The sequence below is a fragment of the Mustela putorius genome, unplaced genomic scaffold (genome assembly GCF_011764305.1).
Source record: "Mustela putorius furo isolate JIRA1106 unplaced genomic scaffold, ASM1176430v1.1 tig00001063_pilon_pilon_pilon, whole genome shotgun sequence".
NCBI classification, from domain to species: Eukaryota; Metazoa; Chordata; class Mammalia; order Carnivora; family Mustelidae; genus Mustela; species Mustela putorius.
The window spans coordinates 3,885,876-3,901,625 of NW_025421556.1; the positions used below are offsets into that span (position 1 = coordinate 3,885,876).

Genomic DNA, 15,750 nt, shown 5'->3' on the forward strand with positions numbered 1-15,750 from the left:
ACTCTTTCAAGTCCACTGCAGCTAGGTTGCTGCTCCTAATGTGTCAAGTGAGTTTGATATGGAAAACATCCCTGACTATGCTAGAATCTGACATCACTGTAGAATTTGATGGTGATTCTTATTCTCACTTCTAAGCTAAATCCACCCCTTGTATTTGGGACTTTGCAATCCTTTATTATAACTTTTTTTTTTTTTTTGAAGATTTTATTTATTTATTGTTCAGGGAGAGACAGAGAACACACAAGTGGGGGGAGCAACAGGGAGAGGGAGAAGCAGACTCCCTGCTGGACAAAGGGCTTGATGCAGGATTCAGTCCCAGAACCCCAGGATCGTGACCTGAGCCGAAGGCAGACGCTTAACTGACTGAGTCACCCAAGTGTCTCTATAATTTAATTTTGATATAATTTCAATCTTATAAAAAGTTGCATGACAGCTGGGAAGGGCTCTTTCATATGTCTTCTACTTTGATTTATATCCTTTTTTTTTTTTTAGCCATTTGACAGTAAGTTGGAGGCATCTTCCTTTATCTTCCAGTCTTTCCTGGTGTATTTTCTAAGAAATAAGGACATTTTCTTGTATAACCAGAAGAAAGTTACCAAATCCAGAATGGTGGTGGTGATAAGTCCAGGATCCAACCATGGTCACCATGGTCATGTGTTGAATTTAGTTATCACATCTCTTCCATCTCCTTTAATTTGGAACAGCTAGCTCCTCGGCCTTTTTTTTTTTTTTTTTAATTTCTTGATCTTGATATTTTTGAGGAGTGCAAACCTTTGTTGTAGAAAGTCTTTTTATTTGAGTGTGTCCATTTCCATGTGATTAGCTTCAGGTTATTTTCCCTTCCTCCTTTCTTTTGTAACCTAACCTAAACTAGTCTACTACTTTTGCTGGAAGATCACTGCAGTGATGTCCTGCTGGTCTCAGTGCACTCTGCTTTAATCCTGGTGCTGCTAGACTTGGTCAGTTGCTTAATTTGTGTCTGTTAAGTTTCTTTGCTGTACTATCACATTTTTGCTTCTTTAATTCTTAACTTATTTGTGGGAGAAACGTTGAGATTAGGTAAATATCCTTTTCCTCATCACACTTGCATGTTGTAGTTTTAGGATCCATTGATGATTTTCTAACTTTGTCATTCTTTCTATAATTATTAGTTGGAATTCTGTTGAAAGGAATACCTTCCCTTTTTATTTCCTTTATTTCCTATTTTTTTTTAAATTTTCTTTTTATTTGGGGCTCATGGATCTCATGGCTTCTTACTTTATTCAGTGGGTTATAATCCAATACTATCATTGTTTATTTTGATACCCCAGTTGTCACACATTTGGATAGTGGAAGGTCCTACAGGCTGTCTCCCGAGTTATTCTAATATGTTCCCATGATGTTTAGACCATTTCTTTACTTTATGCTCTAAGTATAATTTCCAGGCTTATTTGTATTTTCCTAATCACCATCCTGGAATGAGCATTTCCTTAAGGTTATTTTTAATAGAGCATAGTGTCATATCTAGAAGCTAAGGTGTACTCATTGGTCCTGGGGTGTTACTGCATCTAGGCCTTCCTAGGACAGAGCTAGAAAATGGGTGTGGGTGTGTGTTTCTTAAAAAAAACTTAAGTTAGTGCTGATGCCTCCTATTTCAATTCAGTGTTCTAAGTACATTCTGCTCTCCCACATTTACATATTTGATGGTTCCTTAACAGTGGGAAACCTGGCTCCCTTGTCTTAATTTGCCCAATCTTGGAATACAGGAGAAGTAGTTCCAGAATTGTTAAGCCATACCACCACAAAAACGCAAAAATACTAAATTGAGTTCAAGGTTTCTTTAGGTTTTAGAGGTGAATTGCATATGTGAAATACAAAAATATGTGGTTGGTTCTTTGAGATTTGACACATATTCTTGGTCCTCTGAGAGTTCTGACTTTTTCTCCGGTCTTCTCTGTGGGCTTCCCAGCCCTGTGTTCATCTTCAAGATTGTTCCACAGAGTTCTGAGTATCCTGAATAAATAAAAGATCAGATTTGTATAATGCTGGATTTCCTTAATCCAAATCATTACATTTATTATGTTTATTTTTTTATACTGTACCCTGTGTGAAATTGAGCTGTATCTTTAGTCTGTGGCTCTCATAATTGCTGTGAGTCAGTTGTGAAAAATTCCATTAATCCTTTCTGGGTAGAGAGAAAGTACCAGCATTATATTATGTTACAATTATATTTCATCAAGATTTAATGAAATGTGGTAATTATTTTGGCCAGTGCTGCTATTATATAAAAAGATGATTCAGAGCTGTTGTGAGGTATGAAAGACAGCCTGAAAATTCCTTAACGTTGTGATTGAGGGGTACAGGTTAAAATACGTTAGCTTGCTTTTCTTTATTGCATAGCAGCAGTTGCTGGGTTATCCAACTCAAAGGAAAACAAGACTGTGAGGTCTTAGAAGGCGGAAGGTTAGGTCCTGTTTGTTTCTCTAGCTCCATTAAATGGCAGTAGCTTTCTAATACCTACAAGATGGCAGAGTGCCTCTTTCAGCACCAACTGATTAACCTCTAGCGCCATTCCTCTGCTTGGGAAGACATGGTGGCAGGATCCTCCCAGTTGGGAGCCCTGCTGGGAGTATATGCTAAGAGGTAATGCTGGGGAGATGCTTCGTCCCCAAACCCAGAATACTGTAGAACTCTGAATGGTCTGAATGGATTGTGACTTCTTTTCATTTCATTAGCAATTAAAAAAATAACACTTATTTTCTTTATCAACAGGAGTAAAACCTCGGTCCGGTTGGTCTATTGATCCTTTTGGACATTCACCAACGATGGCTTATCTCCTCAAACGTGCTGGATTTTCTCACATGCTTATTCAGAGAGTTCATTATGCAATTAAAAAACATTTTGCATTGCATAAAACGCTGGAATTTTTTTGGAGACAGAGTTGGGGTATGTGGGGTGTGATGAAAGTGGAAGATCTCACTTGACCTAGATGTTCCTTCATAAGGGTTATGAACTTCTGCTTTTACGGGTTTTATATTCAGAGTGTCTGTCTTGAGAATGAGGTTGCTTCTGGATACACATTCTTACAATTTTTTCCCCAGTGTATTTGTGTTAAGATTCTCTTAATACGTGCTGAGGCTATTTATCTATAGAACATTGTGGCTTCTTTTTCATGCCTTAAGGAGGTAAAGAAATGTAAACAATCGGTCTTTTGCAAATAATGCTTTTACTTCTGTTTTGAAAAGGACGTGTTTTATAACAAAGTTGAACATGTGTTAGAACTTATGTCCAGTCATTTATTTCACATTCAGCCTGTGTTTTCTCCTTTTGGCTTTCCTCTCTCTGCATCTAGTAAGAATTGCTTTTTTTAAAACCTTAATCCTGTCGTCCTGGAACAGCCCTCCCTCCTATTACCTGTCCTGCTTATTTTCACGCTGTATTCTGTGGGTACACAGGTATTGCCAAGGTCATACTTCTACAGCTCTCAGCTGTGGGGTGGGGAGGAGACAAGATTTAGGCTTCTTGAGAGGTTTTTGCCTTTCCCAACCCACATTTAATTCAGAATACTCTATTACTTCTTTTTCTTTACTGAGTTCTTATGATGGGCCATGCATTGTATTGTATGCCTTACACCTGCTCTCTCACTAGATCGTTATCCTTTAACTTTGGTTCTCTTATTATCCCTTTCAAATGGCGAAGAAATGGATGCTTAGAGCTGTGAAACCATTTGCCAAAAGTCATACAGGTAGTAGGTACACATCCAGCTTTGTGTAGTTCAGAAGCCCAGGCTTTAAGCCCCTGGCATTCACTGCCATCCTGGTACTGAGATCTCAGTAAGATTTCATCTGCAAAAAGGATTTCATTGCTAAAACAATGTTCAGAAATGACTGCATTGCATCATACTTGCTTTCCTGTGTAAGTTAGTTCCCCCTGTAAGTGTTTTCAAAAAATCATTTGTAAATCTAGACGGTAACTTTGTTATACATACTGCTGTTTTTTCAGTAAGGAAAGAAATTAACTGTATAATTTTTTATTCTGGGAATTAAAACCTGTAGGGAAAACAAGAACTCGTAGGAGGTTATATTCTGTATAGTTTGATCAAATGCAAAAGAGCATATTAATTTCTTTTAAAAAAAAAAGGATTTTTAATGTGAAGAGGCCCTACTAACAGTATTGCCCACATTCAAATTGCCCATAAATATCAATCAGCAAGAAATTACTAAGTACTTTTATGTACTGAACACCATGCTTGGAAGAAATAAAGAAAACTTCTTTGCCTATCAGGAAATTACAGTCTTAGTGTGATAAAAGACAAGACCAACTGGCAGCAGATAAACTGAGATGTGCAAATGAGCTGCTAAATAGTACAGGTGCGGCAAAGTCGAGTGTGTCTTTGATCTATAGGAGAAGGCAAGGAAAGTTGCCACCCAAGGCCTCTGTGCAGATAGCAAACACTAGTGACCAGCATCTATGATGTCACACTCGAGTGTGATTCAGAGAAGCAACTGACAGCACAGAAATATACAAATTAGAATAGCTTTAAAATTTTGGAAAAGAGCTGGTAATTACTTTAACTAAATGGAGTATGAGATAGAACTGGAATATTTTAGCACTTACCAGATAGATTTGAACATGTTGCTTCAAAATTATGTTTTGGAACTCATTTGAGCTTCTTTGTGTGTTCTGGTTCTTAAGGAAGCAGTTATTTTCATTTTTTCAAACGTGCGTGTTGTCTTTTTTTTTCGTTGTTGTTGTTGTGTCTGTCTTTGTCATAAAAGCAGTACATAACCCACTGCTGAAAAGTAGAAATCCACACTTAAATAAAGGGAGAGTGGTATTTACAGATCAGGAGACGACAAAGGTAACAATTGTTAACCCTTGTTTAAGCTTTCCATCACTGGGTGGTAGGCTTCTGACCTCTCAAGGGCAGTGATAAGGATACTTGCTGGCATTGAGGATTTAATTACAGACAGTTCTACATCAGGAACCAGTGCTCACTTTCTGTATATTTTTTGTTTGCCTTGTTTTTTTTGTTTGTTTGTTTGTTCTTTGGTTTTAAGAAGTACTTTCCCTTGTCCTGTGTTGCTTTCTTGGTGACAAGTCCCAGTGGCTCTTCATTGGTGAACATGGAGGAGACTGTGAACTCCTCTAGTGGCCCTTTCTTCTCACAGCAAGAAAGAGATAGGAATTTGCCCGGCATTTCATAAGCCTCCCTACCTCCCTCCTTTATTCTCTTCCTCTGTTCTTCTCTCCTTTCCTCTGCAGCCAGTGTCATGGTCTTTCTCAGTGGGTCCCATAACTGCTATGGGGGCAGATGTGGCAAGGAGCCCATATGGGATGGTCACAGGGATGGACACAGCCCATAATTTTGGATGAGCCAGTGATTAAGTTTTGCTTCTGTTCGGTTTGTATCTTTCCAGGCCAGCAAATGCTGGTCCGTGTTGGGTCTCTGCTCAGTTGAGATAGAGGAGGTAGAGACTGAGATGTGAGTCTCTTCCTTTAGGCTGGTGGTCGTTAAATGCAGCTGGGGCTTATGTACGAGTAGTAGTCAAGTAGGTTGTGGATTTAGGGTGGAGCTTGCATTATATATGTAGAAAGTACTGGCAATTTGATCAGTTTTGGGAAAACACAGTTTATAAATCCAGGTTTTGTCTGTTGGCTCTTTATTTTAGATCTGGGATCTGGCACAGATATTTTTTGCCACATGATGCCCTTCTACAGCTATGACATCCCTCATACGTGCGGACCTGATCCTAAAATATGCTGCCAGTTTGATTTTAAACGGCTTCCCGGAGGCAGATTCGGTTGTCCCTGGGGAGTCCCCCCAGAAACAATACATCTTGGAAATGTCCAAAAGAGGTATGAGAATATGCATTTCGTAAAGACAGCCTCTCGAACAAAGCAGCAGCTCTGCTGCTCTTTGCTAAAGGGTTTAGTGGCCAACGTCATCCACGCTCAAGGTAGTTACTCAACCAGATCTAAAGCAACTTAAAAATGCCAGAGCTTTGACTGTGCCTTTTATGTGTTATAACTTAATGGAAAATGAACAACAGTTGATCAATATACAGTGGAGAACCTATAACACTCTGTTATTACCCTCTCCTTTGCTTTCATTATAAAAGCCTTCTGCTGTGTTTCATTGATCTCACATACTTTCGTTGATAATAAAACTTCTGGTCTCTATTGTATACATTAGTAAGAAAAGCAACCCAACTGCAAAAACACGTTTATTGAAATGGAACACATAAAGAGTATAATTATCTGTTCTTTTAATACAATTTCAATATTAGTGGATGCTGCCCGGCTCTGATGAATACACTCTTTCGATCTTTCTCATATTTTTGACTCACAGACCATTTTTAATTAGGAATATTGATACTTAAAGATCTTTTCTTAAATAAAAAAGGAATGAATCACTTTTTAAAGAAGAAAATTCTGTTCATGATGGAGGCATCTCATTATACCAAGTTACCTATACTTTTCATTTGTGTGCTTTTTAAAGTTTAATTTCTTCACTTAAAAATTACTGGTGTATAATGCCTTTAAATAAAACATTGTGTTGCAATATAAACCACTCACGTCTGGCAGAAAGATGATACAGGCTTTTATTTTATTTTATTTTTTTTAGATCGATTGTGTTATTTATTATCCACATGAGGAGATTTTTGAGAGTTAGAGGGGGAACAATAAACAATTAAACTAGGATGACAGCCATAAATTCTGCAAACCACAAGTTTCATTAACTCTATTTTTAAGACCCTAGAATTTCTGGTTTCTGAAAACCTACTCTGCCTGGGTTCTTATACATGTTATCCTTAAAAAATTTTCAGTAACATGATGGTAACACAAATGTAGGCATATTTTTAAACTCCTCATATTGTGTACATTAATTGTATAACAATAATTATGTGGGTTTTGATTGTGGGTTTTTTTTTTGTTTTTTTTTTGTTTTTTTTTTGCCATTTGTAAGTTTGATGGTTTCTGGGAACTCCATGTTCACGTGAGTTGCTAAGAAGCAGCCAGGCATTCTACCTTCCATAGGAGGGTTAAAATGGGCAGGGGTGAGGTAGGTCAGTAGTTACCAAGCATGGCTGCCCAACTTAGCCAGGGAGCTTTCGAAAAATCTCCAGACCAACAAAATGAGAATATGGTACTCACATAACCACACCCCACATGGTTGCGAAGCACAATGATAAAGCCATTTAGATAGAGTAAAATCTTTGCAGTATGCACTGTCAAGTCTATTTATTTTAAAAATTGCTTTTTAAAAACTATGTGTGGAAGGAGAAGGTGAATTGAGTCTCTGCCTTGAGTCAGTCCTTGAGCCATAAAATACTCCATTGTGAGCCTCTCACTGTAGCACACACAAAAGTATCTTAACATAGCAGACTTCTTGAAGCCATACAGCCCTTCTAGTAAAATCTGACTTTCATAGTTATTTTGAAAAACTGTCCAAGATTGGGGATCAGCTTGGTTTCATTTTATTGGTTCCTACTGCAATAAAGATGAATGAGGAAAGTGAGCAGCATGCTTTCTGGGATTAGGTTAGTTAGAGAGAGGAGAATAATCCAGTGTATTATGTGGCAAAAGGTAGAAAGTTGGGCAGCATAAGCTGTTCTGTAGCTCAGGAGGTCAGAGATAGGGAATTCCTTTGAAGGTAACCAGATGCTTCAGTTGGGAACTCCCAGTGCACCTTTTCTTTCTTGGGTGCTGCTAAGAGTACCTGTTTAAAGTGCATTATTGGGGAAAAAAGCTATTTTGTGTAATCCTTTTGCTGTGTCCCATCTGACACTTCAAAGATTGCCCCCCAGGAACAGACCTTGTGCTCAGTCACTTCCAGTGAACCTGCAAGTGTTTTCCAGGCACCTGGAGGCATGGAGATGAAAGAGTCTATTTAATACTTATGTAGATTTTTTTAAAAACTTCTTATAAGTCTTGAAATCTTGACTCTAATGGTTACTTTACATTCCAGACATCACCTTCCTTTTTACTTTGTGATGAATGGAGATCAAAACCATGCATTCCAGCCTAGTGGCACTTGATTTTTAATACCCTAAAGAAAATGAAATTTAACTATAATTTACAGGTTCCTCTACTTCACAAATAAAGAATTACCATTCTTTATCAAGTTGAGTTTGTTCTCATACAGTATATTTTACATATAATGGTGATTTACATGTCACATGATATAGGATATTCTAGGGAATTTTTTCTTTTTTCTTGGTTCTAGTTAAGTTGACATTTCTAACCTGGTAGAAATAAAGAGCAGATTGCTGCTACACATCTTCAAATGTGATATTGGTCAATTCATTTGGCGTTAGTGTACCATAGATTTTGTGAATATCCACTCTCTACCAGGTAGTATAGATTGGTCTCTTGGCTTTGCCAGTGTTGACACCTTCTTGCAGGAGCTTGGGAATTAGGACAGATGCTGAATGGAAAAGTCACATTTAATGTTTGTGATTTCTTTCCTCTTATGTGTCTTATGCATATACACACAAGATATGATGTATCTAGTAGTAAACCTCGGCATTCACTTAAATGATCACTTATCCTTTTCTATGCTGGTTGCCTAGGGGGATCTGATTGAGTATACTTTTATCCATGATTTCTATGTTCAGTTTACTCTCTCATTTATTTTTCTCTTATTTATCTTTCTATTTGATTAGTTTCATTAGACATGTGTTTTTTAATTATAAATAATAATCCAAAGTTATTTTTGGTAAGTGTGGAATATTAGTAAAATATTAGCAACAGTTGAGTACTCTACCGAATGCTAATCTCAGAAAACTATGTTATATCAGAACAGTATGGTTATATTTTACTCACCAAGTTATTGAATTTTGCTAATAATTTAATATTGCAAGGCAGTTTCAGAGACCATCAGTATAAAAAGATCATGTGAGATTCTAAATTTAAATGTTTTTAATTCTATAAAATACTTCTTTCCATTATTGATGTTCTTTTGAGTTTCTTTCATAAGTTTTTATATCGTGAATTGGAACTTCTCAATAGCCCTTGACATGAAAATTGGAATATTGGGTAAAAAGCACATTAGTCATCACTAATTTCTTAAGCGTGGCATTACATAGAGAACTACTGTGAGTTCATCTGCTTATTTAATTTCATTTTTGTAAGCCGTTCCTCTTAAATAGTTTGTATTCCTAGACTTGCTCAAATGGTGCCCCAATTCAGTACTCAGCAGTTCAACCCCAAAGGTTTTCTGCAGAATACAAGAATACGAAATATAAAAGCACATCAGCACATTTAGTATTTAGCTGACCTTTAGACTTGTGGGTTAGATCTGTGGGAGGTAGAAATCAAAAAAGCTAATTCAACTTCAAAGCTTTATCTGTTGACCAGCACTGGGAAGGACACTGTGACAGATACCCAGTTTATTAATGGCAGGTGTTAAGTGAGTTGCTTTTCTTCCTTTTGAAGAGGAAATGAGGTTCTGTAATCCGTTTCATTCAAACTATTACTTTTGTTATGTTTAATCAGGCAAGTTTAGATCAAATTAGAGAAAGGGGCCTTAAGTCAAAGCCAGCTTCAAAGTTTATATAGGTAAGAACTCCTTATTGTCTTCTTGGACTGACTTATTTTAAAACACGGACAGTCTGGGATCCAGTGTGTATGGCTGGGCTTCAGGAGGCTATTGATGTTCCCAATTATTATATGCCAAAGTTCATACGTGACTTTAGTTCTCTAAGGATAATCTATTGGAAACTGCGGGGTTTTCCCTCTGGTAAGAATTTATGAGTATATATTTTTTTAAAGATTTTATTTATTTATTTGACAGACAGTGATCACAAGTAGGCAGAGAAGCAGACAGAGAGAGAAGAGGAAGCAGGCTTCCTGCTGAGCAGAGAGCCTGATGCAGGGCTTAATCCCAGGACTCTGGGATCATGACCCGAGCCGAAGGCAGAGGCTTTAACCCACTGAGCCACCCAGGCGCCCCTATGAATATGTTTTTTAAAAGATTTATTTATCCATTTTAGAGAGAGAGAAAGCAGTGGGGGGCAGAGGAAGAGAGAGTCCCAAGTTGACTCTGAGCTGAGTGCAGGACCCAATGCAGAGCTTGATTTCATGACCCTAAGATCACGACCCAAGCTAAAACCAAGAGCGTGGATGCTCAACCAACTGTGCCACCCAGGCACCCCAGAATCTAGGAATATTTTAAAGATTTTATTTTTATTTATTTATTTGACAGAAAGTGATCCCAAGTAGGCAGAGAGGCAGACAGGGAGAAAGGGGAAGCAGGCTCCCTGCTGAACAGAGAGCCCAATGTGGGGCTTGATCCCAGGACCCTGAGAACATGACCTGAGCTGAAGACAGAGACTTAACCCACTGAGCTGACCAGGCGCCCCAGGAATATTTTAAATGGATAATGAAAATTAGTTAGTAGTTTTTTAAAAATTTGCCTTATAAATCATACTAATCTAGAATATAGGAAGAATATATAACAATTTCTTTTAACATAATACACTTTTTAATGAGTTGCCCTGTTGTCCTTTTCGTAATATTACTCTTATTTTCCCTTTCTCTTTTGTAGGGCTGAGATGCTTCTAGATCAGTACCGAAAAAAGTCAAAACTCTTTCGTACTACGGTTGTCCTGGCCCCACTAGGAGATGATTTTCGCTACTCTGAACGTACAGAATGGGATCATCAGTATAAGAATTATCAGCTGCTTTTTGATTACATGAATTCTCATTCTGAGTATAATGTTAAGGTAATTTGAAAATATTTAATTATGATACTATATTTGAAGTCGAGCCTTCATTATTAAATGAGGCTAAAACAGAATAGCCTTTGTTTCTTTATCCCATCTCCCAATAATTCCTAGTATATGTAGTCCTTATGTAAGAGGGTAGTTCTTAAACAGGAAAATTATCTAGTACTATAGCTGCATTTCTGAAGTTGTCCCTTGCTCCCATTCCTACAGCATTAAAGAGATGTTACTTTTATGTAGTTGTCAATAAGTACCTGCTAAGTTGTCGTCTTTATTTTTCAGTGATGTTCTGTTTTTCTACCAGCATTGAAAGTTTGTTTCTCTGTGACAGTTGCATCCTTGTGATTTAGTAGTGTGAGGGGCAGATACAGATGAACATGTCATAAATTTTGCAAATGAATATCTTGTGTCCAGAGAATACACTAGCATTTTTCTTGGTTGAGAAGACTTCCAAAATTAATAATTTGTCTGTAGCTCTTCTTCTTCCCCCACACCCACCCCCCGGGTTGGAAATTTTCAAATGTACTGTAAAGTTATGAAAACAACTAAAGTACCCATCCTCTGAATCCTGCTTTCCCATATCCATAGTTCAGCTACCACATTGATCAACTCAAGGTCACTTTCTCTTCAGCTGTGACTCACTGTCCTCTCTCACCCTCTCCTGGGGATTATTTTGGAGGGAATAGTAGTCATTTAGTTTCATCTGTAACCATTTCACTACTTACAAATTATGAGGACTCTATTTAAAAATACAATAATCCATTATTATATCTAAAAAATTAACAATAATTCATATTATCATGTATCCAGATAGATTCAAGTTTTCCTGATCACATACAGGCAATTTTTTCTTAGCGTATGTTTCATGAGTCAGGATTCAAACTTTCTTAGACCCTATATAAGAAAATTACCCAATGTGTTTATTATAGTCACAAACTAACCTATAAGGCAGTAGAATATCTATGGAAATACTATAGAAAAGAAGAGATGTTACTGTTTAGGAGGTTAGAAAGCTGATGATAGGCCACATTTTATGTTGGGATAATTCAAGTTTATTAAGTAAATGTAAATAATATCAAATAGTTAAATAAACTTAAATAAGATGCTAAGTGTATTCAAGATACTTAACAACTGAACTTCTGCCAGATTATGAACTCAATGCATCAGGTCTATGTTTAAATTATCTGTTTAATCTCCTCAAAGGTAAAGCTGATAAACAAACATTTGCTTAGGGGATGGAATATATAGATGGGGTATTTTATCCCTAAATACATCTTCCTAGTGAATGATTTTGAGATCCACAAAAGGAGCTACCACTGATTTTAAAAAATTAAAGTCCTGATTTTTGTATTTTACCTATTTCCTTCTTTGCCCAATAGGGCAGTTTTTACTGAGGGTTTAGAGGGGACAGGGGTGGGGGAATGGGTTGGCCCAGTGATGGGTATTAAGATGGGCATATATTGCATGGAGCATTGGATGTTATATGTGAACAATGAATCACGGAACAATACATCAAAAATTAATGACGTACTGTATGGTTACTAACGTAACATAATAAAAAATAAAGTTACTTTTTGATTATATGAATTATAAGCATCCCATACATAGGAGATATGCACAAACCAGAAGTGTACAGAGAATTTTTCAAGTTTAAAAACCCCCATGTAACCACCTCCAGCATTTATGGCATCCCAAAAGAGTCCCTTAGATGTCCTTCAAATCATTGCCAAATCTTACAGAAGTAACCTTATTTTCCCTTTTCTCATTGTGAGTAGTAGTTTTCTTTTGAAATGATCTAGTAGTTTTCTTTTGAAATGATCTAAGAAGGCAATCTTAAGTTTTATCCCCAGGGGTACAGTGTGTCCGCCTTTCTCTTCACAGCACTCACCTAAGAAGGCAATCTTAAGTGTGTTCCTTTGTGTCCGCCTTTCTCTGCTCTACTTAGTGTTCGTGAGATTCATCTGTGGTGCATATAGCAGTATATTCATTTTTTAAAAAGATTTTATTTATTTATTTTAGTGGAGGGGGGAACACGAGCAGGGGGAGGGACAGACGGAGAGGAAAGAGATTCTCAAGCAGACTTTGCGCTGAGTACAGAGCCCAACATGAAGCTCAGTCTCAGCACGCCATGATCATGACCTGAACCAAAATCAAGAGTCAGATGCTTAACCCACTGAGCCACCCAGGCACCCCATAATATATTCCTTTTTAATACTGTATATTATCTTTAGTTTCCATTTAATATGTCACAATTTGTCCATTCTATTATTAATGGACATTTGGGTTGTTTCCGGTTTTTATCTATTACAAATAAGGCCATTTTGAATATTGTGAATGTATTTATATATATGTATGTGAATTTATGTGGGTATAAAATGGGATGGGACTGTTTGATCATTGAGGATGCACGTGTTCAACTTCAGTAGATATTTCCAAATGGCATCCCAAAATAGATGCGCTAGTCCTTGTGCTGCATGACAATTTCAGTTGCTGTTCTTCCTTACTGACATTTTTTATTGTAAGGATTTTTTTTAAAAATTTTTTTTATGATTGATGTGATGGTTTTATTTTATATTTCCATGTTGGTTAATGAGTTGAACATCTTTTCATAAGTTTATTGCTGTTTGTGAAGTGACTATTTAAAGTTTTTGATGACTTTTCCTTAAATTGGGTTGTCTTTTTGTACCATTTATAGCTCTTTTATATATTTTGGTTTGAGTCTTTCTTCAGATAAAAGTTATGCAAATACTGTCTCCCACTATGTAAGCCTGTTTTTAAATTTTTCTTTTTTTTTTTTTTTTTTTTTTTTTTTTATTGGCTTCCACTATTGGGTATTTACCCTAAAGATACAAATGTAGTGAGCGTATCATGCTTAAATTTCTTTCTTAAAGCTGTCTTTTAATAAACATGAATTCTTTGTTTTAGTTAAATCTAAGTTAACAGTATTTTCCTTTATGGTTAATGCTTGTCATGTTCTGCTTAAGAATTTTTGTTTATACTGCATAGTCATGAAAATACGCTTTTTATGAAGCTGTCTTCCAGAAGCTTTATTATTTTACCTTCAATATTTAGGTCTGCAATCTATTTGGAATTGATTTTTTTGTGAATTGTATGAAGATAGGGATCAAGTTCCATTTTGCCCATATGGATATCTACCACCATTTATTGAAAAGACCAGTGTGCCTAATTTACCGTAGCACCATATTTGTCATTAATTATTAGTGAAACTATTTCTGTGGATCTTGTGTAGACTCTATTCAATTTGTCTGTTTGACTAATCTCATATTGTTTTAAATACTGTGGTTTTAGAATGGATATTAATGATAGCTTAAGTCTTTTAATTTGTTTCCTTCTCAAGATTGCATTGGTTTTCTTTATAGTTCTATATAGGTTTAAGATCAACTTTTAAATTTAACTAATCTCATATTGTTTTAAATACTGTGGTTTTAGAATGGATATTAATGATAGCTTAAGTCTTTTAATTTGTTTCCTTCTCAAGATTGCATTGGTTTTCTTTATAGTTCTATATAGGTTTAAGATCAACTTTTAAAGTTCTACCCCCCCAAAAGTTGGAATTTTAGTTGGGATTGCATTGAACCAATAGATCAATTTTAGTGCAGTTAACTTTTTTACAAACATTAGGCCATCCATTATCATGGTATATTCCACATATAAAAATACAGTTGACTTTTGCCTTCTAGCCTTGTACCCAGTAACCTTCATGTGGTCCCTTCTTTTATGGAATTTTTGTCACATGTTTGCTGGTTTGATTACCCTTACATACCTTCAAACAAAAGCTTTTTTTCTTTCTGTGGTTTGTATAGTTATATCTGTTCTCTGCAGGATGTTTGACGTTATTTCATCCAAGCCAGAAGCCTCAATTTATGATTATTTTCTTTTGATGAAAAGAAAAACAAAAGCAAGCAATTGAATTTAGATGGCTAAAAAATTGACATTGTACTAGTCAAGACAGTTAGTTTGCCATTGGTCATCACTTATTTAACAATTTATGTACTTTTTTCCTCGTATGTTGTTCTGATAGAGAAATTTGATTATGTTTAAGAATAAGGTTATATTAAAAATATAATTTGTTGCCTTTTAATGTAAAAAAATTTACTTTTTCTGTTATTTGGAATATGTACTTTATTTGAGCTACCAAGAGACTAGAAATTATATATACAGGATATATATGTGTGTGTGTGTGTGTGTGTGTGTGTGTGTGTGTATACACACACACACACACATACATACAGGATTATATATCAATTCTTTGAGACTGAGTCAAGTTTGTGAGAAGACCAACCAGTCCACCACTTACATAAACTTTGCCCAGGAAATAGCTAAGAAGGAAATACTTTCATCTTGGCTAATACCAAAAATTAATTAAAATATTTTAAAAGGATATACTTTGTTGTTAATATTGACTCTGTGGCATGCCACAGTTCCCTAAAATCTGAAACTGAAGGGGATTTTTGTTATAGAAATTCCTTTTCTATATAGATGAGAAAATGAGGCCCAGGAATTTAGATTGCTGAATATTTTGTTACTTTTATCAGTATACTTCCCTGAGCTTATCTGTACCCTCTGGGCCTGAAGTTAATGCTGTATTTCTTTGTATTTGTGACCCTCATGATTGTACACACACACTTAATTCTGCTTTTTAGAATGTGTTAGGCGAATAATAAATAACACTGAATTTTTGAGTTACTTACTATTTGCTATTAACTTTTTTTTATTTAAGAGAGAAAGGGAGAGCGTATGCTTGGCGGGGTGTGGGGGAATGGGCAGAGGGAGAGACTTTTAAGAAGGCTCCATGCCCAATTCAGAGCCCCATGTAGGGCTCAATCTTATGACCTTGAGATCATGACCTGAGCTGAAATCAGGAGTTAGATGCTTAGCTCACTGAGCCATCCAGGCGCCCCTGCTATTAATTTTTCAAAGTGCTTCACCTTAGTTAACTTTTTTAATTCTCTGAACATTTTCCGATAGGTACTATGATCATCCCCGTTATAGATGAGGAAACTGAGACCCAAATAGATTA

The 15,750-nt window shown here is 36.3% G+C and overlaps 1 protein-coding gene across 1 annotated transcript in view; it reads left to right on the forward strand.

Moving 5' to 3' along the window:
• Nucleotides 1-15,750, forward strand: part of MAN2A1 (mannosidase alpha class 2A member 1) — a 168,157-nt gene that overhangs the window by 64,659 nt on the left and 87,748 nt on the right. Inside the window, 3 exon segments of the mRNA XM_045087157.1 lie at nucleotides 2,752-2,925; nucleotides 5,652-5,838; nucleotides 10,532-10,709. Coding sequence (XP_044943092.1) covers nucleotides 2,752-2,925; nucleotides 5,652-5,838; nucleotides 10,532-10,709 — 539 coding nt within the window.